Source organism: Athene noctua, chromosome 2 (genome assembly GCF_965140245.1).
Source record: "Athene noctua chromosome 2, bAthNoc1.hap1.1, whole genome shotgun sequence".
In the NCBI taxonomy this organism is placed as follows: Eukaryota; Metazoa; Chordata; class Aves; order Strigiformes; family Strigidae; genus Athene; species Athene noctua.
The window spans coordinates 122,082,990-122,110,369 of NC_134038.1; the positions used below are offsets into that span (position 1 = coordinate 122,082,990).

A 27,380-nucleotide genomic window follows, 5' to 3' on the forward strand; every position below is an offset into this window, starting at 1 on the left:
AAACAGTACAGCTAATCAAATGGTGCTGCGGTGTAGTGAAGAATATGAACACAACAGGAAGTTCTGTTAGAACTGCCCTTGTGGTGGGGCTTGAGCCAGTTGTGGACACATGTGTTCAGATAGGATCACTAGTAGTGTAAATAAAAAAACTTTGGAAGAAAATATATGTGCTGCTAGTACCAAAGGCATTCAATTAAATGTGATTTAATTTAGATGCTTTTACTATCATTGCTGGGGGGAAAAAATAGAAAACCTGTCTGTTCTCTAACCCAGTCATGCCTGCATGATTACCACTGTGTACAGTGTCTTCTAGAGATGCACATGTGATTCAGACACAGTTAGTAATGTAGCTTATGGTTGTTTTCATGAGGACAGCTCCAGTGGTGGTGGTACATTGTAGTAGCAATAAGCGCTGCAGTATTTTTTCCCATGTTTTGGTTGGACATGAAAAAATTAGTATGGAGAGAAAGTTCCAATTAAGTCATGTTGTGTTTCTTCTTTGAGTGGAGATGATGTGGAATAACCGGGTAAATATTACTATATGTGATTAAAAATGCAGTTAACAAATACACTTGTTTTTAGTTTTTCATGTGTTTGTTTTTTCATCCTCTGTTGACATATAAAGGTGAAAAAAGTGAACGCTGATGCAAAATACACTGTTACAGTTGCATGGACATTGGGTTAGACAAACAGGAATTTCCACAGGAGCAAAGGAAAAGTCTTTCGTTTGCTATCCAGGAACTTGCAGGTGGAATGCAAGTCATCTGCTTTTGTGAGATGTTGAGCTGTAGGTAATAGTGATGATAGCTTGAAAAAACTTATGTGTTCTCATGAGTTTGATCTCATTAACACTGTAAATGTTACAGAAGTACTTAATGGTACCACAGAAGTATACTTTGTGTAAGAGTATATATTGCTTGTATTTGTTATTCAGTCCCCACTAAATGTGGCTCTTCATTTCTTAAATAGAATAGTGGTAGAAGCTTGCATCCAGTTCCTAAAGGCTGCCAGCTGCGTTGCTAGAGTTCAGTTTGGGGACTCCTATGCTCTTTTTTTTTTCTTTTTTTCTTTTTTTTTTTTTTCCTAGGATATTCATTTTTGTGGAATAACATACAAAACAATATTTTCCTGTAGCTGAATAAAACGTTGGTTCTTATTTGGATATCTGATCGTTCTATGAAACAAAGGAAGAAATCTGACTGAATAGGTCAGATAAAGGGGAAGAGAAAATGCATCTTCTATCACATGCTAAACAGAAGTGGGTTAGGTAAGGAAACACCAAGCTAGTCCACTGAAAATGCCCGAGGCTAAAATCCTAGGAAGTGAGCAGTACTTAACTGGTGAACTAGTAGCTCAAGAGAAAAGGAGTTTTCTCTGTCATGACTCAAATTAACTCTTGACAGATCAATATTGCTATCCCATATCCCTCTTGGAAACAAACAGGATAATGGCAAAGTCGTCTGGGAGGGATGCAAGAGAATTTTTGAAGAGTTATGGAGCCAAAGTGATGAGTACCTATGCATGAGTCTTTAAAACATTACTAGAACAACTGTATATTATTTATATATTGTAAATTTGTGGGGAAGGGGTGGGGGCTGTGTTTACAAAATCAATCACAAATATATATTGCTGATTCATCTAATGAGCTTATGTTGATTAAAAATATAAATTGCATTAATGAAGAAGAAAAGTGGCTAATCTCAGTTATTTTGCTGTTAGTTTCTGATGGAAGAGTGCTAAGTCTTGTGTACTTGCTTGGGTTTTTTGTACTTGGGACTACTAGGACAGTTGTAACAGAATGGTATCAATGTGTTAAACAGCCTGAAATGGTTCTATGCCACCTGTTCTAGAGTTGCATTTTTTCCCCCTAAGGATATCTGTTGTGTTTCTATTAATTGTATTGCATCTTAAAAAGAAGTTGATACAGGAGGAAGGAAACACTACAGATTTGTGGTTTTTTTTAATATGGAGAGAATGATTTTTGTATTTACTGTGTGTTTTTTTTTTCCTTTTTAAATTTTAATAGTTTTTTTGTAACAATTCCAATGATAGGAAAGATTTCAGAATGGAAATCATGTTTCATTCTCTTCCTGCTCTTGACTTGGTTTGTAGGAACTTCTCTCATTGTCAGTCTTGTGAGCTGAGCAATGGAAATACTCTTTTGTTTTTTCAGACATACTTTTCCATTTTGTTCTAGTGCACTTCTCAATTTCACTTACTAAAATAAGCCAGTTTTTCTCTGGAGTATCACCATAATCATGATCAGTCTACACCTTGTTGGTAACCTGAAATACATTTCAGTTGCTTTTAAAACTTTTAATCACTGTGTACAACTCTGGTTAATGGTAGCAAAGAGAATTGAGAGGTGTTGTAAAAGGCTTCTACCTCTTCTGAGTTTGGGACAAAGGTGAGCAAAATATTGTCCTTCCTAGGATCTTGCAACTGGTAGAAAATAATTGCTTTCCACATTTGAAAAACACCTTACCTGATGTGGAAGAAGGAAGAAACCAATGGAGATGCTATTGCTTGTGTGTGTGCTGCTTTGTTTTATTTTTGAAGTCATTAAAGTGTCAATACAATAAAGAAAATACTAGTTGCTCAGTGTAGAATGCAGCAAAGCCTTTGTTGTTGTATTTGACAGTAGTGCCACAGAAATTCCTGTTACTGGCTCCAGGCATGCTGATTTCTCAAGTGGGTAGATGAAGTAATAACTAGGTTTGCCTGTAATGGGACTTTCTCAATTCACTTGTGTTCTCAATCCAGTCATCATTTACATTCCATGCCTGACTGTCTTAAAAGATAACATTAGAGAGTCATTTTCATTCATTAGCATATACAAAGATTCATGGTGCCTTCTTACACAGGTATGTTCTCTAATGGTAGCTTGACTAGAATTAGCCTAATGGAAAAAGACTTTCTTTAGTAAAGGATTTACCCTTTCAAATAACTTTGTGCTCTAAGTTTTCAATGGCATCTTTTTAGGACACACTTCAGTGTGTGCTGATGATGTGGTTGACCCAACTTGCATATGCACTCATGCGCAAAAAGAGTCAGGAGTTGTTAGGAAGTGGAAGCCCTTCCTTTCTGTGAGTATGAGATGTTTTCTCTTTAGGAAAGCTCACTGCAGTTTTTAGATAGAATACTAGATACTTGATACTCTAGATACTTGAGGGACATTTTTTTTAGAAAGTCTTGCCTCTCTTCTGCTGTTCCTTTTTAACCTTCCAGAATTTGAATACGAAACTGACAGATTCTGAGAAATAACTGGTTGAGGAAGTTACGAATCTGACCTGTTTTTAGCTTACTTATCTCAAAATGCAGAGATTCTAAACCTGCCGTATTTAACATCAAGAGAAAACATTAAACTTCTTGACATGCAGTCTTGGAGAGGACATGATGCTTTGAACAGGCTCTTTTTAGTGGATAAAATACTTAATTGAGCTTCAAATTTATTGTATTCTTGGAATTTTAAGTGGTCACTTCATTATTTTAGCGGGAGGAAAACAACTTCAAAAACTTGGATGTCATAAACATCTTTTTTTCCATCAAAGCTCAATGTATGACAAGGCGCAGTTGGACATTGAGACCTTTGGAGTCTGCTAACATTGACGTGTGTCTTCTGTTCTCTAGTTATGCAATGAGTGGGTCTTCAAATGCTCTGTTAGCTTTTTTATTCGCCAGATTGGAAATTAAGTGTGAAAGCCTTGCTCTTAAATTTTGGGCAAAACTGTGTAACTTTTTAAGAGTTTAAAGTACTTACAACACAAATTATCTTGATTTTGGTTTTGCATTAAACTTTTTTTTGAGGAAGGCAGTAGTAAGTGGAATGTTGGAGGCAAAAAGGGAAGCCCTCTGTTTGTGTGCCTACTTTAAGGAGATTCCATCGATTCTTGTGCAAGTAGAATTTCCTAAGCGTAGTTAACTACGCTTAGGAGAGATAAATAAGGTCTTCCAAAAAACATGTTAACATTAAAGAAAGTAAGAACAGAGGAGTGCTAAGTTAGTGTAATTCAATTTAACCTTGTACCAGGAAGGAGATTGTCTCTTGTAAATGACACAGCAATCGTCAGTCTAGCTGAAGATTATCAGGAACAGTTTTGAGTAATAGCAGAACAAATTTACAAGTACACAGACTTACTTGGATGAAAATTTTCAGAGTCAGTTTTAAGAAATAACTGCACCTTACTGTTGAAGGTGCTGCTCTTGCAGCAGTTGCTGAGCTCCTCCTTTTATGTAAGGGACTTCAGCAAAGATTCAAGCTTGCCAGAACTTCTGTCCTCTCCTCATTCTATGCCTATTGGAATTTACAAGCATTTTAATACTGATTTTTGGTGGCAGCTGTCAGACTAATACTGACTATTTCTGAAAATGTTGACATACTGCTCTATATTGTTATTTATGTTTTTATCTGCAGTATATAGACACTTCTGCATGAATTGCAGTGGTACATAAGCACTGGCAAGATTGCAGGGGGGAAAAAAAATTGTATTAGAATTTCCTTAAAACAAATTTGGAAATGAACGCCAAAGAGTAACATGTTAATAATGGCTGCTGATATTATGGGAAGAGTTGCACAAATTTGATTCTGATGTTTAACTGACTTTTTTTTATATCATACTGTACAGTAGGGGACTTTTAATATACTATGTTGAATTCTAAAGTTTGAGTACTTCATAGGGAATAAATACTGAGTAATACTTTATGGATCTTTAAAGAAGATAATTGATAATGAAACTGATCACTGCAGATTTATACTTAACATACTGTTTAATAAGAACCTGGTTCATGCTTTTAATACAGAACAGCTCTCCTTTCCCTTCTTCCCTCCCTTATTTAGTTGATGACAGCATTTTTCTGCAGTGTAACTAATGCGCAGCAGGCTGCTTTTCCAGCCATGTGTAGGCTGCCCCACACGTTCTGCCAGCACGCCTGCTGCCAGTCCTGCAGGGTGCTGAGTCCTTCCTAGTTCCAGTGTTGCTGTCCTGGAGACTTTGCTGCCTCATTTTGCTCCAGTATCTCTGTAGTACGCCCCTGCTCCATAAGACCTTCCCAAACATCTTGCCTCTCCATGATTTTTGAAGCTTGGATAGTTACGATGTCTGTTGTGAGGAAGTGTTACCTGTTCAGTAATTGTTGCTAAGCAGGACATTTCTTTTAGCCCCTTGTCAGCACAGGCTGCTTCAGTGCAGTCCATTTAACTTGTACGAGGAGATTTTACTGCTCTTGTATGTCGAGCTCTTTAATCCTCTTCTTTAAGTGCTTTTTCTGAGGCCACATTCATTTTGAGCAGTGGTGCACTGATACTACATGTTGTCCCTTTTTTGTAATTAGATGTTGTAAGGATAATAGAGAATCTCTGCCCTGTACATCTTAAAATGAACCAGAATAGATTTGTTGTACACAACTGTATCCTGGAAGTTCGTAGACTGCTCGCATTGGTGAAGAGGGAAGAGGTTGGCTTGGACTCTGTCATTAGTTCCCAAGGCCCTTGGGATGAGAAATTAGAACAAGATTGGTTTGGTTAACACAAATGAGGCCTTGTTTGTATAACTCTTTCAAAGTTAGAAACTGCTGTTTGGCCACACCATTTGTTTGACCCTTGTGTATAAGTTTGTTTTATTTCCAGGCTGCTTTTATAGCACAGATTTTCTTTGACGTTTGAAGTACCTTTCAGTCATTTGACCATTACTGAACCAAAGGGTGAACTGGTCACATGTTCCTGTAGCTGTTCCTCCATACTTTGTCAAGACAGAAGAGTCTTCTGCATCTCACAGATGTTCTTCCTTGAGGCAGAGCATGAGTGCTGATGCAAACGGAAGGATGTCCTTCTCATACATGTCTCTTTTCACGTTAACTTTGTACTGCTCTTATTTGAAGGAGCAGCTGAGCCTGGGAATGGGTGTATCCTGAGGCCATTTTCTGCAGGGCTGTCTGCTTGTTCTTTGGCTTCAGGTCAGGAGGTTTGGGTTCCTTCTGTCAGTAGAGAGATGCTTGAGATCTCAAACACGTTTTCAACAAATAACATGTTCTAGTTTTTAAATTATTTTGAGCCACAGCTGGTCGATAAAACCTTGTTTGTTTCTGAAGTATTTGTTATTTAATTGTGTTGAAACAGCAGGTCATATTAAGTTGTTTCTGTGGCTAGCAGTTCATGTAATCATCAGGTAAAATGTGTATGTTTCTGTGGAAACACATTTCTTGTATTTCTGAATCTCACCTTTGAAGGGGAACGGGGAATAAGGTAGGCAGTCAAGACACAGAAGATGAGATGCATGCTGAAATAGGGTGTTTGTTTGCAAATTGCAAAAATAACAGTATTTCTGCAGTTTCTTAGGATCCTTCTAGTGTTGCATCTTCCATTTCCCTATCATTAGGGTTGTCAGCCTTCATTACAAAAGGCAGACAGCGTTTCTGTGCAATGCTAGCAGTACTCTGATAGGTTTAAAGGGGAGACTGCTGTTTAAGAATCTGAAGTGGATGAACTCATATAATTCTTAAGAAAACAGTGAAGTTCTCCTGACTTTGAAAAGTTGTTCATATTGTGCTGTCTTTAAAATAGGAGCCCGAAGCTTTTGGATCTCATGAAAACACAGCAGTCATCACAACTGTGCTTAAGCAAGTTTAAGATTCATACTATATGAATTATGATAAATTGTTGATATTCAGACTGGTTTCAACAGCAGCAGAAATGAACCGGGGTCGAGGAGAACAAGCGCAGTTTGAGAACTCCTTTCTGTGTTTGCTTTAGTGAATTTCTTAGGGTGTTCTTATTTGCCATTTTTTTCCTCCCAAAGAATGGGTAATTTGTCAGCTTCTGAAGTATCATTTTGAAGAAAGTTATGCAGTTCTGTCAGTTTATCTGACTGAGCTGACACATGATTGGGGTGGGAAGGGAGACTGAACAGGAAGGAAGGTCCTTGTTCCTGAATGTCATTACTGCATAGTGTTCATATCCTCGAGGATCGCCCGGGCAGAAGCTGAGTCAGAGCACAGCAGCAGTCTGCGCTATAGCAAGACATGGCCCAGTTCAGGATTTTGGACTGCATGATCAATCACAAATGGGGTTTCATATGTAACCTGTACTGTGCGTGGAGTGGTCAGGTTTGTTGTTTGCTTATCCTTACATATTTTAATATGATTATATAATTTAAAGGGGGGGAAAACGCTCTGGTGGATCTCTTCTCCCCATCCCCAATCCTACTGTGGCTGTAGTATTAGAAATCTTGCCATTTACTGAGGAGTTTTCTAGAGTTATTAAGCATACAAAGCATGCTTTGACTATATAATTGCGCTTTTTTAACACTTTAAGTACTTTAGATTGTTCTCTGAAGGGGAGTTTAAGCTTTTAAGGGGTTTTACTTCATGAGTTGCAGAAAAATTTAAATATCACATACAGAAAGAGGGAGATATGCCAGAATAAACTGCATTGTTAATAAATATAAAGCTGATTTGTTTTCCTGCTATAAAAAGGATTCAAACATCTTGACTATTTCAAAATACTTGATCATGAATATGATTTTAAATAGTGTGAGGGGAGGTTGTTAAATGTTTTTTTCTTTATCCTGCTTTTTTTAAAAAAATAAATTTCCACAGGATGTTATTCAGCTTTTAATATGGACAGATTTAAGTTTAATTGAGTGACTTACTGCAGAACTGGATGGGGGAAAAAAAACCCAACAACCTGCCTGGATTTTGAATGGAAATGTTTTAAAAGAATATCTGCTTACTAAAGGATTTAAAATAGTGTATGCAGTTGTAATACTACTTTCAAGGTACTCTAGATATTACCTGTATTTTTCACATAACATTCAGCCCACCACTAAAGAAATTTTTTTTTTTTTTCTCCTGCAGTGTAAGGGAAAGGTTAGCACTCCTTATAAAGTTGCAGTTTCAGTACAGTAACTAGAGGCAGGTGATTCAGAAATATTCCTGCTATACATATAGAAGTCCTTTGGAACAATATGCCATTTAAAATACAAACAACCCCTGTATGTCATGACTGTACTGAAATTTCTTAATCAGGAAAATACATTGCTATGTGGTGGTGTTGGGTTTTGCTTGTGGGTATTTCGGTTTGGTTGGTCTTTTGGGTGGTGTGTTTTGGTGGGTTTTTAGGGGATTTTTTGTGGGGTTTTGGGTTTTTGTTGTTAGAATGATGCAAAAGCTGATTCTCAAATGTCTGGGATTTTTGAGTCATCTCTTTAACGTTATAGGTTAAAGAAGTCTCTTCCGTTGAATTTGAAAAAGGGAAACGTGAGGCATTTTCTCACAGATGCTTAACTGTTTTCACTAAATTTGATCTAGTTTGCTTATACATATATAAGAATTCATGTGTATAGGCAAATGCATTATGACATCAAGAGAAATCAAAAAGAAAAGGCTTGGCTGATGATGTGGGCAGTCCCTTAAGGTTTTAAAATAAGTTTGATATAACTAGAGGGATGGGAAAAGGGGTTTGGTTTTTGATCAGATAAAGTGAAAGATTTTTATTTAAAAAAAAACCTCTCAAAATGCAAACCAAAACCAAACACACACCCCCACCCCCCCAAATAAAACCCCAGACCTCTCAAACCAACAGAGAAAAACCCAACCAACCCCAGAACAGGATTCAAATAATGTAAAACCCGTTTCTTACCAAGCTGGAAAGAAGAACCAAGCCTTAGATCAATGTACTTCAGATTACTTGCATGCTTGAGGTAGAAATGTTGCTGAACTGTTTGATCTTGCTAGATTTTATTATTTAAGTAGAATATGCACTTGCTGTGTTTGGTGTGGTTTGTTTTTTGTGTAGTGGTGTTGGTTTTTTTTTTTTTTCTTGAAGTCCCTATAAACTATATGTTTCAATGAGTTGCTGCTGCTATTTTTCTTTGAAATGAAGCTGAAAGTTCATTTATGGAATATTACAGTACAGCTACTCTCATCCTACTGCACTGAAATGCCATGGCAGAAGTGGAAGCTGTCGCCCTGGTGGGAGATGCTCACTGCTTCATATAGCAGTGCTGCTCTCCACATTCTTGACCTAGCAGTATCCAGGCAGACTGCTGATGAGAAAATAAACGGGTGACCTGTGAAGTCTGAGACTAACAATGCTTTCTCAAGTGTACCCTCAAAGCACAGCTCAGTTTTGGCTCATGGTATCCTTGAATTAGTAGAAGTTAGGCAGCTTTTTTGGCAATTTCTATCCATCCTGACTCCAGTAAAATCAGGGGATGAATTGCTGCTTGTGATCCGAGAGCTGAGTTGAAGGCTTGCCTTATAGGAAAGTAAGTTTTCTTCTAAAGAGTCATCAGAAATATATATTCAGGAAGAAAGTACAAACCTACTTAATTGTCTGTATGTGTTACTAATAATTTCTCAAATCGGTTTACAGACTCATTTTAAGGATTTCTTTTTTTATGTCTCATCCCCTACATCCCCAGCATACACTTCCCAAAGTTTGGTTTTTAAAACAGAAAGTGAACTATGAGGTAGGCAGGAATATTTTCTTCTGTGTACCATGATAATTTAGATTTTACAAAAAGTACTTTCACAGTGCAGCTTGACAGTTACTATGACTGGAGACAGTTGCCCTTTGCACTCTCTAATACAGCAAGCTGTTTTGTGTATTAGAATGTTTTCAAAGGATTTGCAGTGTTCTGTACTAAAACAGAAACCTCTAAAATCAAATTATTAGATGATGCAAATCTGTTGGCATCTATCTTCTAATCTGTTTTAAAAAGAGTTATTGGAAAGTAGTGAAGTGCCTTGCTTATTTTTTGTGTTGTCTTAGACTGTTGTCTTGTGGGACATGGAGTAGATTCAAGTATGAGAGTCTTATGGGCAATCTAGAATTTCAAGATGATTGCAAATGTAGGATTAGTGAAGGAGAGTAGCAGGTAAAAAGTTTGTATCCTGTGGGAGACACTGTAAATAGATTTCTGTGCACATTTGTCTGTATTTATCTAGACTGCCCCAACAGTATCACAGATTATTAGTTCTGTTATTAATATTGCCTGATCTTGGTAAATAAGGAATTGTTACTGTTTTCCTCTTTAAACAAAACAAACAAACAAACAAAAAAAAGTCTTGAAAAATAAAGCTAAGGCAAATTCTTTTTCCTTTGAGTCTGGTGTTTATGGAGTTGTAGTCTCAGAATCATGATTTGGCATACTAGCTGTGATCCAAGTAAGAGTAGTTCTTCAACAAATGACTGGAAGTGCTAAGTAATATTTTTACTGGGTAACTTAACAACTAGGCTCATCTTCAGTAAGATGCAGAAGGAGCTACCCCCTCTGTCCTCATAAGGACATCCTTTATCAACTGTCAGCATGCAGATAAGCTCTTCAGGTGCTTGGTATTCACCTTGTGGCTGTGGTGGGATATATTAGAGCAAGTATGTCTAAAACAATAAATACCGCTTCTTCAGATGGTTGGAAGAATTACTGGTAGATAATATAAAATAGATGGCTTTGTTTTTTTCTCCTTACATCACAAATACCTAACACTTGAAAGCAAGGTAGGGAACAGTAGATCACAGGTTGAATGTAGGTTGTCACCTTACAAGCAAAGAGCATAGGTCATCACTGTGCTCTAAGCAGGGTTTTTATTAGTTTGAGGAGAGCAGATCATCTCGTGTGCTGTTCTCATTTGGTTCTTTGAACAATATCTGGCTCTATTTTTTATCTTACTACTGCATCTTAACCTTTAAAAGTAAGAATAATGTACTTTCAGCCATGTAAACACTTAAATCTTGGGTTTCTTAGCCAGAGACTGGTATTCTGCAAAGTTCTGTAGACTTAGTTGGCCAAATTTCATTGCACAGTGTGGGCCTGACCATTGAAGTTGTTGGGCTTGGAGGAACATTCTCATCAAAGACTGTATTGATGTACATGAAAGTATGTTAGTATGTTGTGACATAACAGCAGCCTAGATCTCTCTTTTTTTTTTTTTTTAAATTGTGTTCGTTATTGCAGGCTATATTTTCTGTAAGACAGTAGGTAAGAATGAGATGTTGCAGTGCGAGCCTGGGACTCACATTGCCTTCAAGCCCTTGGATGCAGCAGTACTGCAGCAGCTGCTGCACTGCAGATATTTAACTTCCTTCAGAGAGTCACTGATGGCATTAAAAAAGCTTTTCAGTCTTCCAAATGTGTCACTTGGAGGCTGAAATAACAAAGGTGGCTGCATTCTTTCTGAGATATTTGCAGCCAATATGGATTTTGAAATATGATATTTATATTATCTTACTGTGCTCTTCTGTTTATCTGCTGTGCGGGGGGGGAGTGGGATATTATAAAAATCTTATCTCACAGCAGTGCAGGGTGTGATGTCTTCAGTTTTATTGAGTAAAAGGTGTAAAATCATTGCAGGAAATAGCTGGTGGCTTTACTCGTTGTGGGAATTCTCATTGCTGGAGAAACATTTTGTAATGTTCAGAAGGGAAGTAACAGCAATGGTGAGCAATTCAAGACATAGTACTAGGCATCAAGGACAAGTAGTTCTTAAATAAGCAAATAGATTTGTGTTAAAATAGATTTCTTCTCTCTCCCCACCCCAACCTCCAGACAGATACAACTGTAGATTTAGTCATCTATGTTAACCATTCTTACTGACATATTCAGTGCAAACTGTGACGAAATATGCAGGTCACATATGATCACTTCTTAAGTCAGCATTCAGAAGCTTTTGGATTTGCAGTTAAACTGAAAATCCTGTGGACAACTTTCTCCTCTTTATGCCCAGAGATAATACTAAGAGAATAAAGATTTAAGAATTTTTTTTTTTCAGGTTAATGACTTCACAATCCTTTTTTAAGCATCTTCCTCTGCATTGTATCTTTGTAAACGAAGTTCTTCACTGGAAAAGCTGGTTTCTTTCTTTCTCTGCACAATAGATTACAAATTTAGAGTTTTGAGATAATGTAATTTGGGTGTTTGGATATGTGGCTTTGCATCTGTGTACGGTAACTATTTTTTTTTTTTTTTGTACAAAATGTAAGCCTTTTCACTTCTGAGGTTAAAGCTTTTAAAACTACGTTAATTTGCACATTATATAGTACATTCAAATTAAATATCTTCAAACACAGGACCAAGAGTATATTTAAGTGGTGAGTTTGTCTGCAGGAGTTTATTAATAGTCTCTGTATTAGAAAGCTTTAACACTGAGTAGCTCAAGCTGTATATTTAAAGGTTATTTTTGAGGAGGGAAACTGTGTATGTGGGCATGTAAAGAATCTTGATACATTTGTTTTACAAGTTTTGTGGTGTTTTGAGCCATGTTCTTGTGTGTTAAGCTTAAGAAACTTACACTTGATACAAGTAGTTCTTCTTTCAAGTCTGTTGTTCTTAAAACTCTCCCCATGTGTCTAAGTAAATCTTCTGCAAACAGAATCAAACTCTGGAATAACAACTCATTTGCAATAACCATGTTATTTAGGGTGACAGTTTGAATTTTGACATGGAAGATCAGAGAACTGATCTTCTAGAGGCTTCCATTTGGCTTTGGGCAGGTCTGAGACATTTCTGTTGCACACAAAATCTTAAGCAAATCTGCAATATTGCAGAACTGAATGATCTTAAGTCTTAACAGCTTGAGTTATCAGCAGATATGATGATGTGTTTATGCAGATGGAGTGGTGTGGCTAGTCTCTAAATGAGCTAATTTTCTTGGTTTTAGAACAGGTATGTTGAAAAGGTCAGTAGCTTCAGTGAGAGAAGATCAAGCTCATGCATTCGATAAAGAGCCGCTGTAAGGTGTATTTCTGTCCCACTTCTGAGCCCACGAAGTAATGCCCTTACTCGGCATTGTAGCTGCCTCATGGAGTACCCTAGTCCAAGTACAGAAGTTTGGCACAGGGACAAGGCTATGGAAAAGCAGGCACTCTCTTGGGTGGTTTGGCCAACTTAAACTATGTCCTTGTAGAGCTGATATTTCTTGAACTAAGGCATAGCCTCTGGCTACAGTGGAGAGAAACACTACGAACAGAAGGGAAAGTATAGGTAGTTTCAGAGCCGACATTATGAAAGCTATGGTGTATCTGGTTATTGAAATGGGGTCTGTCCAGGTCAGGTTTTACATTGTGCATTTTATTTGTCTTAATGGCTTCTGCAAAACTTTCATGTGTAAATAGGTAAGTTGTAATAGTCTGATGAAAGTATAGTGGAAGCTATCTGGTATGTTGTGTGTTTGGTAAAGTCCATGTCATTCTAGAAAGCAAACAAGTAAAAACTGTTGAAACTCATTCTTATTTCTGCAGTAGTGTGCTTAACTGGTGACATTGGCAGTGTTTCTTATTCTTCTCTCCTCATTTGTAAGAAACGGAGTGGGTCATGGGGTGGCTCATATTGGGTCTATCAAAAAGTTCCCATAGGCCGAAAGAAGCACTGTAAGGCAGCCCTTGACAGGCGGTTGACTGTGCAATCAATCTATCACTTCTGTCAGACTGCCGAGACTGCTCTTTCATCATGCATGGAGTAACCTCAAACATTGCTTCAGTGCTAAGAGGCAGAAGCATGCTTTTGTTGTCTCCTGTCTCTGATATTTCTAGATCAGACTGTAATGTGAGGACAAAGCATTTCCTATTCCTAACAAGCAATGACAGAACAAACAGAGAAGGAAAAGCTTCAACTTAGCTAAATTAAGATCACATGACATTTTGCTGTTATGCTACCAGCCCTGCAGATGTTTCCTTTCTTTCCACTTTAAGGATGTAGCTGTTAAGAGGGGAGGCTTTTGCTAATGAGCCTATAAGAAAACAAGGAAGCTCTCAATTTCTTTGTTTTTAATGTTTTTCTGACTAAATTTAATACTGAACTCCATGTTTATTATTGTAAATACTAAATGCAAAATACAAACTAACACACATTGTGAATAGTTTGCATCTCTGTCCTATGAAATTCCTGTACTTTTTACTCTTGTTTCTTGGTGCTGTTGCTTGAAATTGGCTGTTAACTCTGGAAGTATAAGGCATGATGTGCTCTAAATTAGCTTTGAAAAGAATCTTGGTATAGGAGTACAGTTTTTGGATGTGGACAAGCTACTACATATATATGCTTACATATGTATGCACACACAAGATACAGTATACTTTTTTGTGTGTATGTGTATGAAAGTAGACATTTATATGGTAGATTAGGATCATTTTAATGAGTTGAAGTATGCTAACACTGGTAGTATGTAGTGTTTAAAGGGAGATCTGATAAGTTAGTTTATGTATACATCTAGATGATTTGGGGATTAGGTACTAAGACTGGAGAAGTCCTGTTTGAGCTGTGGTGGAGCACTAGTCATGCCAGAACCTGATCTTGCTCTTGGTGAAGTAAAGAGTGTAGTGTAAAAAGTCTAGGTATCAGAACTACAGTATAAGAAAAGCAGAGCTTGCTTGGGGGGGGGAAGCTATTTCAAGTCTAGCCAGGCTTAGTATGTTGAGATTCTCCCTGCCTCAAAGTAGAGAAAATTTCTGCATATCCTCTGGCCTGGGAAGCTGATGCTCCTTTTGTTCAATCAGATGTGTACAGCTGGACTCAGTTTATAGAGCCAGTTGGTGTCACTGCATTTAATCCAGAGCCAGGTAAACTGAACAACTTTCCATTGAACAGACACATGAAAGCATCATTTTTGAGATCAATCTCTTTCAGACTGTCGCATGTCACTAAATGCTTGAGTGGTTTGCCAGTGTAAAAGTAGTTAAATGTGATGGATAGACTTGATTACAAATCAAGAAGAAAGAGTTTTTTCAGGTACAGGCTTCCTCTAACCCTTCTTGCTTCTCTGAGTTCAGGGGCAAACAGGCAGCATAGATGTGTGAGCATTTTAAGGTCAGGGAGGAAAGTAAAGGTTGCTGTAGATAGCCTTTAGCTTTGCTTTTCGGGTCTGGTGGAGTAGTGATGAGACTGACATGAGCACAAACTGCCGTGCTTTACAGAGCAGCCTTTCATGAACAGGAGTGCATAGTAAGGAAAGTTTGAGCTGTGTAATAAGCTGCATGTGTGGAGGTTTTTATTGTTTGTTTTCTGTGTGTGCCTTGACCTTATTGAGAACTGAAGTCCTTTATCTTGAAAATACTGTTTCTCCTTTGAGTGACTGTGTTTACTACAACAGTAGTTATAAAAGTACACAGAAACACATGTCCCTCTGTCCTTCTCATTCCACCCCCAAGCCAGCTCGGTAGCCTGTGTGGTGCATGGCAGTAATGCATGTCTCCTTCCCTGTGCCTCCCAGCCATCTGCCAAGCTGGCGCAGACACTTTGATTTTGAAAGGTTGCAGATTTCCCACTTCATACATTTGGACTAGTCATGTATTGCTTTCTTGAGCCTTTCTCCTTACCAGGGTTTGGTTTGAGGGCATGATTTGTGTATTTTATTGAATTGGCTTATTCAGTTCCAAGATGCATTTCAAAGTCTGCTTGGTGTCCTCGCAAATCTCTGCTGCAGGCAGGCAGCAACTGCCTTTCTTATTGAATTAAAAGAATATTCTAGGTTTGTATTCCATCTGGGTGGGATTCACACTCCTAAAAGAGATTAGTAGATTTGCTGCCAGGACCACCTCTTAACAAATACCTGAATTCATTTCAGTTAGTCCCCCAAGAAGGACCTTTTGCTGTGGCAACCTGGGCTTAGTGCCATAATGGTGCATTAAAATGCTAAAAAGTGGGCTCCTGTGAAGGAGATGCCTAGACCTATGGTCCGTCGAACAATGTTCTCATCTTTCTTGCCTTGCCCTTGCTCTGAAATGTCTCATCTCGCTATGGCTCTCAGCAAGACCCATGAGGGAAAAGCTGCTCACAGAGACTGTCTCACTGCTGCTGGGGGCTGCTCAGGGCCTGCCTGACCAACCAAAGTGAGCAGAAAACATGAGGAATGGCATTGCCCATCCTTACTCATAGTCTTACGACTATCACTAATAATTTACTTCTGTTTCCTTGTTATTGATACTGAAACCATTCCTTATAGTAACTCTCTCCATCTGGAGTCATAAAGGATTTGAATCTTGTTCTAGAGAGGTTGTTGAGTTTTTTGGTTTGTTTGCCTTTATTATTCTTTCTAGTTACTGCGTCCTCCTTAGCTGTAACTCAAGAGAAATGTTAGTGTTGGGGAGTCTCAGCAAATATGCTGGACTTCATGTATGCATAGCATCTGCCCTGTAAGAGATTAATGGAGTCCCCTGGCGACTGATAGCGGACACTTTCCCTGAGTTTTGGAGTTGGAGAAGTCTTCCTCTGGAAACTGATTTGATTGTGGGTTGTTTTTTTTTTTTCTTCATGATGAACTGCTGCATAGAAGAGCTGTGCCCCCCAATTCCAGAAGCAGACTGTCGTTGTCCACTGGTAGCAATGGCCCCAGAGAGAGGGCCCTGACTGGACCAATTTTAGCTGTCTCTGTGAGTGCTGTCTGCTGATAGTTGTGTGTGTGAGGACACACACTCCATTTATCTCCACATCTCAGCTTTCTCTTGTGGTGAGAGTAGTTCTGTAGCTGTTTGATCATTTAAGCTTTGAGAGCTTCTTTGCATCTTCATTTCCAGTTTCAGGTGCTTCATGGCAAGGTGGCCACCTCTTGATAACTACTGAAAACAGGCTGAGCAGTTACTGGCATTGGACAACCAAAGTCCTTCCGTGCAGCTTTCTTAAATATACAGCACTGAAGTGGATAGGGTAGAGACAGATTCCTTCTGTCTCATTCTCTGAGGGTCTTGCTACCAGTCAGTAGGTCCAGCACAGTCTTTTGGGTGGAATCTGCCATCAGTGTGGGTTTGGAGATACTGATGGTTATATCTTCTAGCTACCTTGCAAAGACAAAAAATGATGGAAGACCTGTTTGAGGGAAGGACACTGTCAGTACCTATACTGCCAGGTTATACTTCCTACTTGAACTTCTGTCTTCACCAACATCCTTCCTACCTGTTTAGGGGAAGACTACAGGATTTTTGTTGAGCATAAAAGTCAGAAATTTGAACAAGTAGTTATTTGACATGGAAGCCTGAAATTATTATGTATGTTTTGGCTTTTCTGCATTCCAGTTTTCCTGCTCGTACCTTTGCAGAGATTTTTTTCAGTAAGAGATGAACGTATTTCCTGAGGCTGAAAGTGGTGGAACTAATTTGCTTTTTTTGAGGAGAAAGCTGTGTCCTGGATACTTGGAGGATGGATTTACTTAAGCTGTCACCTTTGTGTTAGTAATTACTTTTTTTTGACCGGGACTGAATGACTTATGTATAAGATGCTGTTTGTACATTCCAGTTTGATTTAAAGATGCTAGAAAGATCTTACCTCACTATAGCTTGGGACCATTTCAGTACATTATTATAGTATTTTTCCTTATAAATGTGACCCATCTCCCTTGAAATCTTTGATTTATGAGCTTGAGTAGAACTGAAAGGAAAAGATGTATTTTGCACCTTGTGTGAATGATCCTATCCCGCTTTTGAGGTGCTACTAAGATAAAATATTGACTAGCTTTCTTGGGGTACTGGATGTACCTCCCTATACTGCAAATGAGGATGGAGATAATGAATCTCAAAGAAGTTGTATAACCTTTCTCTCTTTCTCAGATGTTTCTTAAAAGAAGTCTTATCTGTTTTAAGAACACAGAGAAGCTGTGTGTTTTGGAGGGCTTGTGGTTGTTTCATATCGGAGGACCAGGGAAACTGTGTGTTCTCCAGTGGATTAAAGTTTTACTCTGAGTTTGCTTATGTACAGGAGTCCAGGTGTGTGACCACAGGAGAAAATTCTAAGGGTCTATGAGATATGTTGTCCTCTGGGCATGGTACATTTCTTTGCTTCATTGTTTCTGATTAGAGAGGTGTACCAGAAAAATTTTTTTGAGGTACATATTTGTTATTACTTCATTTGACTTTGTCACCTTCTAACAGAGTGATTAGAAATTCTCTGTATGGTTAAGACTAAAAGGGCCAGTGGTTTATTATAACTTTATTTAAAAATCATCAGTTAGAGAACCTGGTTATTAAAGAAACAAAGGCTGACTTGCAGTGAAACCTGCTGTTCTTCTGTGGGTAATGTTTTCTTGCACATACAGGCAGGGTTTTTTCTCCTATTCTGTAGCCCTAGCCAGAAAAGACCTTTTTTTTTTTTCCTTTTCCTCCCCCTATTCTGTTACCTTTATAAAGGATATTATACTTCATCACATTAAAACAAGATCAAACTGTTCTAGAAAAGCCTTTTTTTCTCTGAAATTGTGGATTTAACAGGGCAGTTAACTAAGCAATAGATACTTGGGTACAAATACAGGGAAAGTAAATGATCTGATACAAGGAATAGCACTGTCCTCAAGTGAGCCCAGCTTTTGTAGCATTTGGAGTATCCTGTTGGTGTCTTGAGATGGTTTTAGGGATTAACAACTATATTCAAGGTCCTTTCTTACTCTGGTTTATGTCAGTAGTTACAAAAAAAAAATTGTGATGGCTGATGAATCAGTAAAATGAGGTAACATCAGCCCGTTTTCTGTTCAGTATACATCTATCTAGCTGTACTGCAATTTCAGGTATCGCATTTCTTGGTAGACCAGATAAAATTTGAACCTTGCTAATTGCAGCTGAAGCAGGCCCTGCTTAGCATGGGCTGTGTTCATGCTCGTTATAGGTATTGATAGGTAAGTTCCCTGGTTGGTCTGGTGGATGGTTTTTTTTAGGTTGGTTGATCTTGTTTTATTTTGTGTTTGGTTTTTTGTTTGTTTTTTTTTTTTTTGATACAGATTTAGGTTCCAGATGATGTAGTTTAGGTAACCCTTACATTTATAATAAGACTTTTATTTACATAACTTATTTGTGAAGTGTTCTATATGGTAAAAAAACAAAACAAAGAAGTTTAAAACAGTATGGAGCAAATCTGGATGCCAGTCCTAAGGGTCTTTGGAAATAATTTTGAACTTGTGTATTGAACACAAAGATGAGGATCAATTACTCACACCAACTCTTAAAATGGCTTGAATGATTTTTCAAGAATCGATAGTGCAGTATATCAGTTATTTCCTGTGTTCATTGTTACTCATCTATTGAAGACAGTATTCAGAACTCAAGAGTATACCTACTTACCTGTTTAGATAGTCAAGAAGATGATCTTTATTGATAATTTGTATTGCGATTACCTATGACTGCCACTTAAGAATTTTTAGTATTCTCAATATAGATCTGCTGTAAATTGATCAGAAGATTAAAATTCAGACACGCTTTTGGAGAGCATGCAAGTTGGATGTGTTTGCCTTTAAAAAAAAATACTTTTTAGACTGATATGATGGGAAATTATTTGTTTGAAGTTTACTTTTAATTGGAAATAGTATAATTTACAAACATTTTGCTGATTTTACATAATTTGCAAATATTATTTGCTGATTTTACATAATTGTGTTATCGTGTATTAAGCTCCCAGTGAGTCATGTAGTCTTTAAGGTACCACCTGATTTTTCATTGCTCAGAAAAGAGGGTTAAATACAGTATTAAAAACAAAGTATGCATTTTACAATGCACTTAAGCATCTGTTGTATGTCCTTGTAATTGCATATAACAGGAAATTATTCTTTGAGATACTTTGTGCAGAAATCTTGTATAAAGAACTCGCAAGGGAAATGATGCTTGAATCACTTTTAGTAGCCTGGGATTCTTCAGTCCTTGAATCGATTGTATGCATTCTGACTTTGATTTTGAGGATTGACTATAGAGAATCAAACATACAGATCTTCTGCGAGGAATATGGCAAAATAACTTTTGGTTTGTTAGATTTTATAGGAAATGAAAATAACATAAAGCATTCATTTTTCATTCTCTTGAAATGCAAATGAGTCTACCCGAAAGACAGATAACCATAAGGATATGGGGTATTTATGTATTTACAACTTGATTACTATAATTCTTGGCTTGCAAGGAAAACCATGTAGGAACTCTTAAGTAACATATTCTTGCCTTTGCTAAACAATATCTGTTTCTTGCTTGTTGTCTTGCATCCTTGTTTTGTTTGAGTTTTTGAAAAGTTGTTCCTCTTCAAAGCCTGCTCTGGCAAGGGATATTCTGGTAGATATGCTGTAATGCTGTAGTTGGACATGTCACTGGGTTACTCAACAGATGTTGGGTCTCTTTATAATTCAGATTGTTTCTTGTTTGTAGTGGTGGCTGAAAGTTGCTGTTGCTGAACATGCTTCACATATATTATTAATAGTGGCTGCTTCTTTTTCCCCCATTGGCAGACCTCACAGGGGGTCCAAGCTTGGCATGAAGGTAACCTTTCACTTCTGGCATGCCCTTTCAAGAAATACTGATTTGACTGGGGAGTACCATTGTTTATGAATAGCTGTTAGTTCAACAACTTGTATGAATGCTAAAAGTTTATGTGAAATTACAAGGAAATTAGAGGTTCTCTTCTCACTACATTTCTCATTCCCATTTCTCAGACCTAGTGAAGTTCTCTGACTGTATTTTGAACTCCAGTTACACTATTCCTGTATGTAAACTCCAGTGATGATGTTATACATACTGAAATTACCTTTTGGCTAGTTAGGGAGGTTTTTGTCGGGGAAAAAAATGCAGTGCTGTAGTATATTGTAGGCGTGTATTTTTCAGTGCTACATTTATGTGTGCTGTTTACTTAACTATAACAATAGGTGTTTCCTTATTAACATTTCTTGATGTATGATACCTGTGGTTGTTTGAGGGTTCAAAGCTTTTCCACCAAGTACTGCCTGTAAAAAATTTGAGAGGAGAAACAAAAGATTGCAAGGGAATGTTAAATAGCTGCCTATTGCTTAATGGAGGAAATCACTGTCATTTTTTAGAGGCCAGTGATATTATTAGGAGCTATTTCGTTGCCAGTTTACTAGGATCAAAATGTTCTTACAGGCTTCAGTTTCTGCTCATGTCATGAGATTGAAAGACTGAGAAGGGACATTTATTTGTGTGGAACCAAAAAAATGCTGTCACGTTGAAGGTGAACAGGTTGGTGGGGAACACTTCAGTAAAAAAACCCATCCTTAGCCTAAAGGCTTACTTTAATCTCTGCATTGCTTGAACTTTAAACCAGAACCATTCATCTTGGCAGTTCATAGTTATCCCTGATTTTTCATTTGTTAGTCGTCTAATTGCACAGTCTTTTCAGTTTTGCACTAACAAATTAAAATGTGAATGAAGATGATAGATGAGGACAAACTAGGCTGAGATCAAGTCTTTGATTATTTATTATTGTTCTTTCCAATATCTGCTGATAATCCTTCCAGGCTGTTCAGAGGAGCAGAGTCCTGTCTGGATTCTCTGTATTTTCTGTTTCCAGAAGTGGCTCTATTTCTTGGCTTGGCTGTAGCACCAGTACCCTTCTTCATTTGTATGTTTTTTTCCTTGCTGAAGAACAGGGTTGTTGGAGGTAGGGAGGCTGCTCTTTGAAGCACTGATGATTTCCTTGTCCTTTCTTTTGGATGTACTAAGGTGTGGGTTTTGAAGGGCAAACCTGTGTTTTACATACCTGAATGCAAAATGTTGTTCTGGTGGGTCAAGTATCTCACCAAGCAGTTGCAATGTCTTCCTTATGGTAACATGTGTTGCTATCATTGTTAGAATGGAAATGCTTTGTCTTCTCTGTAGATGTTGACTGGAGTTGTCTGAGCCCACCTTATCGATAAGCACTGCAGTTTGAGATCCCAGCTGTAAGACTGGAGCAAAAGATACTATTTTGGAGCAGCCCAGGGAGAAAACCAAGCAGTAAATTCTGACACGTATCAGCCAGTTGCTGAGCCACAGTAGCAGAGCTACAAGAGGACAAGACGACTATTATTACTGTTTGAATACCCTTTGAATAGGCTATAGGCTCTGGTATCTAACTTTGTTTCATGCATTGTTGAATATTTACAGGGGGGTCATAGGGATTTGTATGCTTTCTTTGTATGTCTTCTGCCTTTGATTTGAAATATTATGTGTGGTGTGGCTCTCACTTTGAAAATTGAAATGGAAGATTTCATATAAGGCTGAGAAGATAAATATTTTTATAATGTTTCTTGAGTCATAGATACATAAAATCACCCTTAAGAAAAAAAAGCCAAGATGTGATGTTTCTGCATGAGAGAAGGGATTGCAGCAGGACTGTAAAAGGAAACTAGTCTTTTTTTACTGGTGTGTTTTTGCGTACTGAATTTGCATACTGAAATGTTCAGAGAAAGTAGGTAAGGGTGGAAAAAACAAAGGTGAAGTCAAAGCTATGACTAGAGGGAAAGTATGTCTTGCTTAAGAACCCTAACCAATTTGATTGTGTTCTTCAATTCTATTTTACTTGTTTTTAGTGAGGAGATACTAGTCAAGAAAACCATGCCTTCATTGTAAGTGAGGAAAATTGGAGTTGGTTTTGTGTGTTGTGTGTGAGAGATATGTGTGCAGAAATGGAGTCCCAGAGGACACATTTGTACCTAAGTAGAAAGCAAATAAAACATGCAAACTATACACATTTCTTGTGGTTCATTTGAGCCCTTCACTGTTGCAGATTGACTTTCTTAATATCTAATGTCATTTAAAATTTAAGAGTAATTCTATATGTGATATGATCAGAGGTGTAATGCTGGAAGGGATGCTGCTTTACAATATGCATTTCTTTTGAAAATACTAGTGGTCAGTCATCAAGTTATATTGGTTATTGGGGAGAAATAATTTTTAAGTGTGCAGGAATGCGGTGTGGTTTTTTGTTTTTTAATTATCCAAATTGCAACTTCTATGTGTGTCTTTTTTTTATTTTAGGCATCAAAAAATAAAGATGGAAAAGAACAGAGTGAAGCTATATCACCATTGGAGGAAGAAGAAACTTTCTCTTGGCCTGGTCCTAAAACTGTTGTGCTCAGGAGGACATCTCAGGGTTTTGGCTTCACCTTAAGACACTTCATAGTTTATCCTCCAGAATCTGCAGTTCAGTTTTCTTTTAAAGTAAGTGAACTTAATAATAATTCACTTAAAGCTTTATTATACTTGTTAGAGTATATCTAAGGTAAATCCAGCTTCCTTGAAAGTAAACATATGTATAGATGTATCTTACAGAGATGAAAGATCCATTGTGCGTAAGGTGGGCAGGCTAACTTATTGTATCCTCTGAAAGCCATGCACTGATCTGTTGCAAGAAAATAGAATTGACTGAGTATGAGTTCACTTGAGTTAAAAGTATTTGTAACCATGGGTAAGAGCAGTGGTTATTGCAGAATATGGAAATACTTCTCTACAGAGTTCTTTTACCCAAAGCCAGTGTCACTAGGCTTTACACCTTTTAAAGTGTAGGCTTCGAGAGTGGGAGGCTTGGGTTTTTTCTTTGGTGGTGGTGTTGTTTCCTTTTTTCTCCTCCCAGAATTAAGTTTTGTCATACTATCATACTAAGAGAATAGCCTGGAAAAACTCTGAGTAGCCTACAATTAATGTATGTTAGAAAGATGTGTTGCATTTCTGTATTATGTTCTTACCATTGAAGAGAACAACAATCTGCAATTGCCTGTTAGTCAAGGGACAAATACATACAAAATATATACAAGCCTACATTAAAGGACAACTTTCTTAAATAAAAAACTGTAAAACATTTTAAGTTAAGTTGCCATAGTACCTGATGTTGAGAAAAAGTCTGTTTAATAGCGACAGAAATTTGAATATTAAGAGAGGGTTTTTCCTTGTGAGTTCATATAACATTTGCTCACTTTAAAGTCATTAAGTATGCAAGTTCTCATAATCCATGCCATCTCTCAGTTTTTTGCTTTTGCTTTTCAATTAGGCAGAAGAATAGATTCTTACCAAGATGGGAAATGACTATTGAAGCTTCACGCTCATTCTAAATAGCCATTTAACGCATGTCTCTGCAGGCATCTTTCATTAAAGTTGCCTTTTTTGACTGTCTTCAGTGGCTATAAGATTTCTTCGGAAGCAGAAAAAGCTTTGCAGGAGAAAGTTAGAACATTTTTCTAGTTAACTTCAGCTATTCAGCCTGCATTGAGTGCCCACATATTTTCCCCTTTATAAGGAGTCAGTGAAGCTAACTGGAAGTGAGACTACTAGCAGTATCAAGTGGTCTCAACATTTCTGTCCAGGTTATAGAGAGTCAGACAAGAGCAATCTCTGGTTGAATTCCAGTGTGATACAGAGGAAGGAGGGTGGGGAAGCCTTAGCTGAGCAAAACAAATCACATGTACTTGTTAACATCTCCCAACAACCACCCTTACTCGTGCTGCAGGGGAACATAAATAACACGAGCATTATTGATCTCCTTAACTAAGAAGCAACTGACTAGGTTTCTTCCTGAATTTATCACTAGATCTCTCTGAGAAGGTAGATATCTTTTTTTACATGCAGAAGGAAATAGGCATAAGGAAGGACAAGGAATATAAAAAAGAAAAAGAAATACTGTCCCTACCCTCTCATTCCCCTCTGGTTTCTGAGAGACACCCAAGCAGTATATAGTGAGCCTGATACCTGTAAATCTCGAGATATGTCTTGAAGTTCTGCGTCCCTGTTTTTCTGCAAGAGAGCTCTTAGCACCTTTTTTTCCCCTTGTTTGTTCTCCTGTATATCAGCATCTGGTTAATTAATTCTGATTTCTGTCTGTTTTTTTGCAAAGGAACTAGTGAGATGGTTGGATAGTTGTAATCCATCTATTCAGGTATTCAGATAAGTCTGAAGATGGTAAGGTTCATTTGGACAGAGCCCTGGTCAGTGCTTCTTTCTGTAAATTAACCTGAACCATTATTTTCTTTTTAATGTCTCTGAGGTGGTAGAAAAAAAGAACATATCTTAAAAAGTGTTACTCCTGGGTTGTCATAAGATGACTTTTACAGAAGTCTGTATACCTAACTTATGGTACTAAAGAATGAAACTCACCTATTGTCAGCTTGATCCTAATATAAAGCAAATCTGTTTTCTCTGCTGGTCTTACTTGACCAAAGATCATATTGGTTACCAGCTAATTACAGTGTCTGTCTTTGATTCTAAGCTCAAGCTTCTTTCCTCATTGATCAAAATTGTAAGGGCCTCAGAAGTCAGAGATGTTTTGTTTTGCACACCTTAGAGGGAGTATAATGATGATAACTATGATTTGTTTTTCTGCCTGTCTTGAATCTTGTAGTAGTCTTGTTCCTTCTTGACACCTGAGAATACATGTGGCTACCTCTAATGTAAGACAGAGGTTACAGCTGGAAGTTAAAGATGCCATTGACAAAACAGCCAGAGTTACTCAATCCCCTGCTAGTTTCTCAGAGCTACAGACCTTTTGTTATCACAGGTGTCAACGTGATGCTGGCACTTTACCTCTAGATCAGTGTAGAAGTCTTTTTTTTGACCCCAGGGAAGGCTTTGCATTCTAGCTGCTTTGATGTCTTTCAAGGTAAGCTTGCCCTAGTATCTCTAAATCTCTCTGCAAGTCAACATAAACTGGTAGAGGTAGTGAAGAGAAAGAAAAGTACCTGAAAGAGCTTTCCTTCAAACATTCTTTGTGGATATGTATGTGTTTGGTTTTTTTAATACCTACTACTGACTCAATTCAGAAATATCTAGTGAAGATTTATACATTAAAAGTTCTGTTCCTGTTGCTTGCAGTTTGTGTGTGTTTGAAAAGCTCTTCACAGGTCAGATGGAATCCTCTGGGGAGAAGAGGACAAGACTCCTTCATTGGGGTTGAACAGTGGGCATCTCTAGGACAGAGAGCATAATATTCCTAGGCTGTAGGGTGTGGTGAAATCACACCACAGCTGGATATTCCATGGGATTGGGAAGAAAAGCTTCCTACAGGCTGGAGAAGGCAACTTGGAAAGGCACTAAGGTGAATTTTCTTGGAAGCAAAGAACTCTACCCCAAAGGATGTATTGAATGGAGAAAAGTGGGGGTTAATTTCTTAAAAATCTTTAATCTGTTCTCTGCCTAGGTGCATTTGAGGTGTTGTTTTTTAATTTAAATTTCAAGAAGTTGTGTTCCAGTTGTTAGTCTCATAAAACTTACGTTCAGTTGAAAAGCTTTTTTTTTCAGTTGTCCTGGGGAGGTCACCACCGCCTCCAAGGAGGAGGTCTAGGCAGATCTGCCTTAAAGCTCTGGCTGACTGGGAGTCCCAAAACACACTTTTAAAATATATTAGCACCTAATAGTACTAGTCTTGAGTTATCATCAGTCCTTCAGGTGATTTAGGGTTTTTTCTTCCCTTAGTATTTCAGACTGGAGGCACACCTAAACCTTCCTATTCAATAAGGAGAGAGGCGTGAGGCTCCTCCTGATGCTCAGAAGTGCAGAGCACCAGGTTAACAGAATGGGAGTCATTTTTATGCAGAAGTGAAGTCCAGCTTACTGTCAAACACATTAAATTCTAGCTATCTGATCCATCTCATGGATGTCTCTGATGCAGAACTTCAGTAAGGGCTTGTTTTGTTTGATCAGAAAAACACAGCAGTACTAAATTTTCATTTTACTTTTAAGGATGCTGTTGACTTTTTCTGAAAAGAAAGAACTGTTCAAAAACCTGAGTAAAATAGGTGAAGCCATGTTAACCAAGAGGTTTAAGGTTTGGTAAGGGTAAACTCTAGTTGCAGGTATTTCTAGCCTTACATGTACAAAACTGGGGTCTGCCTTTGTTAGACTTCCACTGTCATCAATGTGAAACTACAATTCCTGGTCAGATAACTAGACCAGTGCTCTGACTGGCACTGTCAGCCACCTGAGTTAGATGTGAAACACACTTGTGTAACACCTGAATAAGCAGGGTGAGTTTCAAGACTAAAACTTGATACCTTAGTGACAAGGTGAGAGTGACCTGCACGACTGTATATGAGGGGCAACCGTAAAGCTTTTTCTCCTTTTACATCTGACTGGAAAACAGGACTGACTTGATGTTATTGAAATGATTGAACATGATTGGTTATAATCGATTCAGGGAAGTATCTCTGCATATTTTAATACTGAATACTAGTATATTATATTTCATGTACATTATTTATATTATGTATGTTTTAAATTTAACATTCAGTATGTACATAGTGCTGCAGTTCTAGGTCAAATTCAGGATGTTGTGCTAAGTTCTACTATATTTTTATGGTTCCTGCACAAAGCAGCTAATTAACCACAAATCAAGGGACTTTCATTGTAATTGCTGTTAATTAACTAATTTATAAATATCATGATAAAGGTTATGGAAGAAAGTGTTGTTTGGTAGGTCTTTTGGGAGAGAAAGCACTGTGTGAAGGGTGGTGTGAAAAGATAATCTTGGAAACTGAGGCTGTGGTTTAACACATTTAATTTTGGCAAAAGTGCTTGGCTGTGCTTGTGTGTGGCCACACACTGAACTGGGAATAGCTGCACATTCAGGAGTAACCCATTATCTATCTTCCTTGCTTCCCATGCCTCCTTCCCCTTAAAGTGAGTAAGGAGTGTATGGAAGATTTCTTTAGCGTTGCAAAAAACCTATGTTAAATTA

At 37.8% G+C, this 27,380-nt stretch overlaps 1 protein-coding gene across 1 annotated transcript in view; it reads left to right on the plus strand.

Annotated features, from left to right (window-relative positions):
• The window catches only part of ARHGAP21 (Rho GTPase activating protein 21), a 118,380-nt gene that overhangs the window by 25,760 nt on the left and 65,240 nt on the right, over window positions 1–27,380 (plus strand). The window contains exon 2 of the mRNA XM_074900140.1: window positions 22,697–22,879. Coding sequence (XP_074756241.1) covers window positions 22,697–22,879 — 183 coding nt within the window. The remainder of the gene's footprint in view (window positions 1–22,696; window positions 22,880–27,380) is intronic.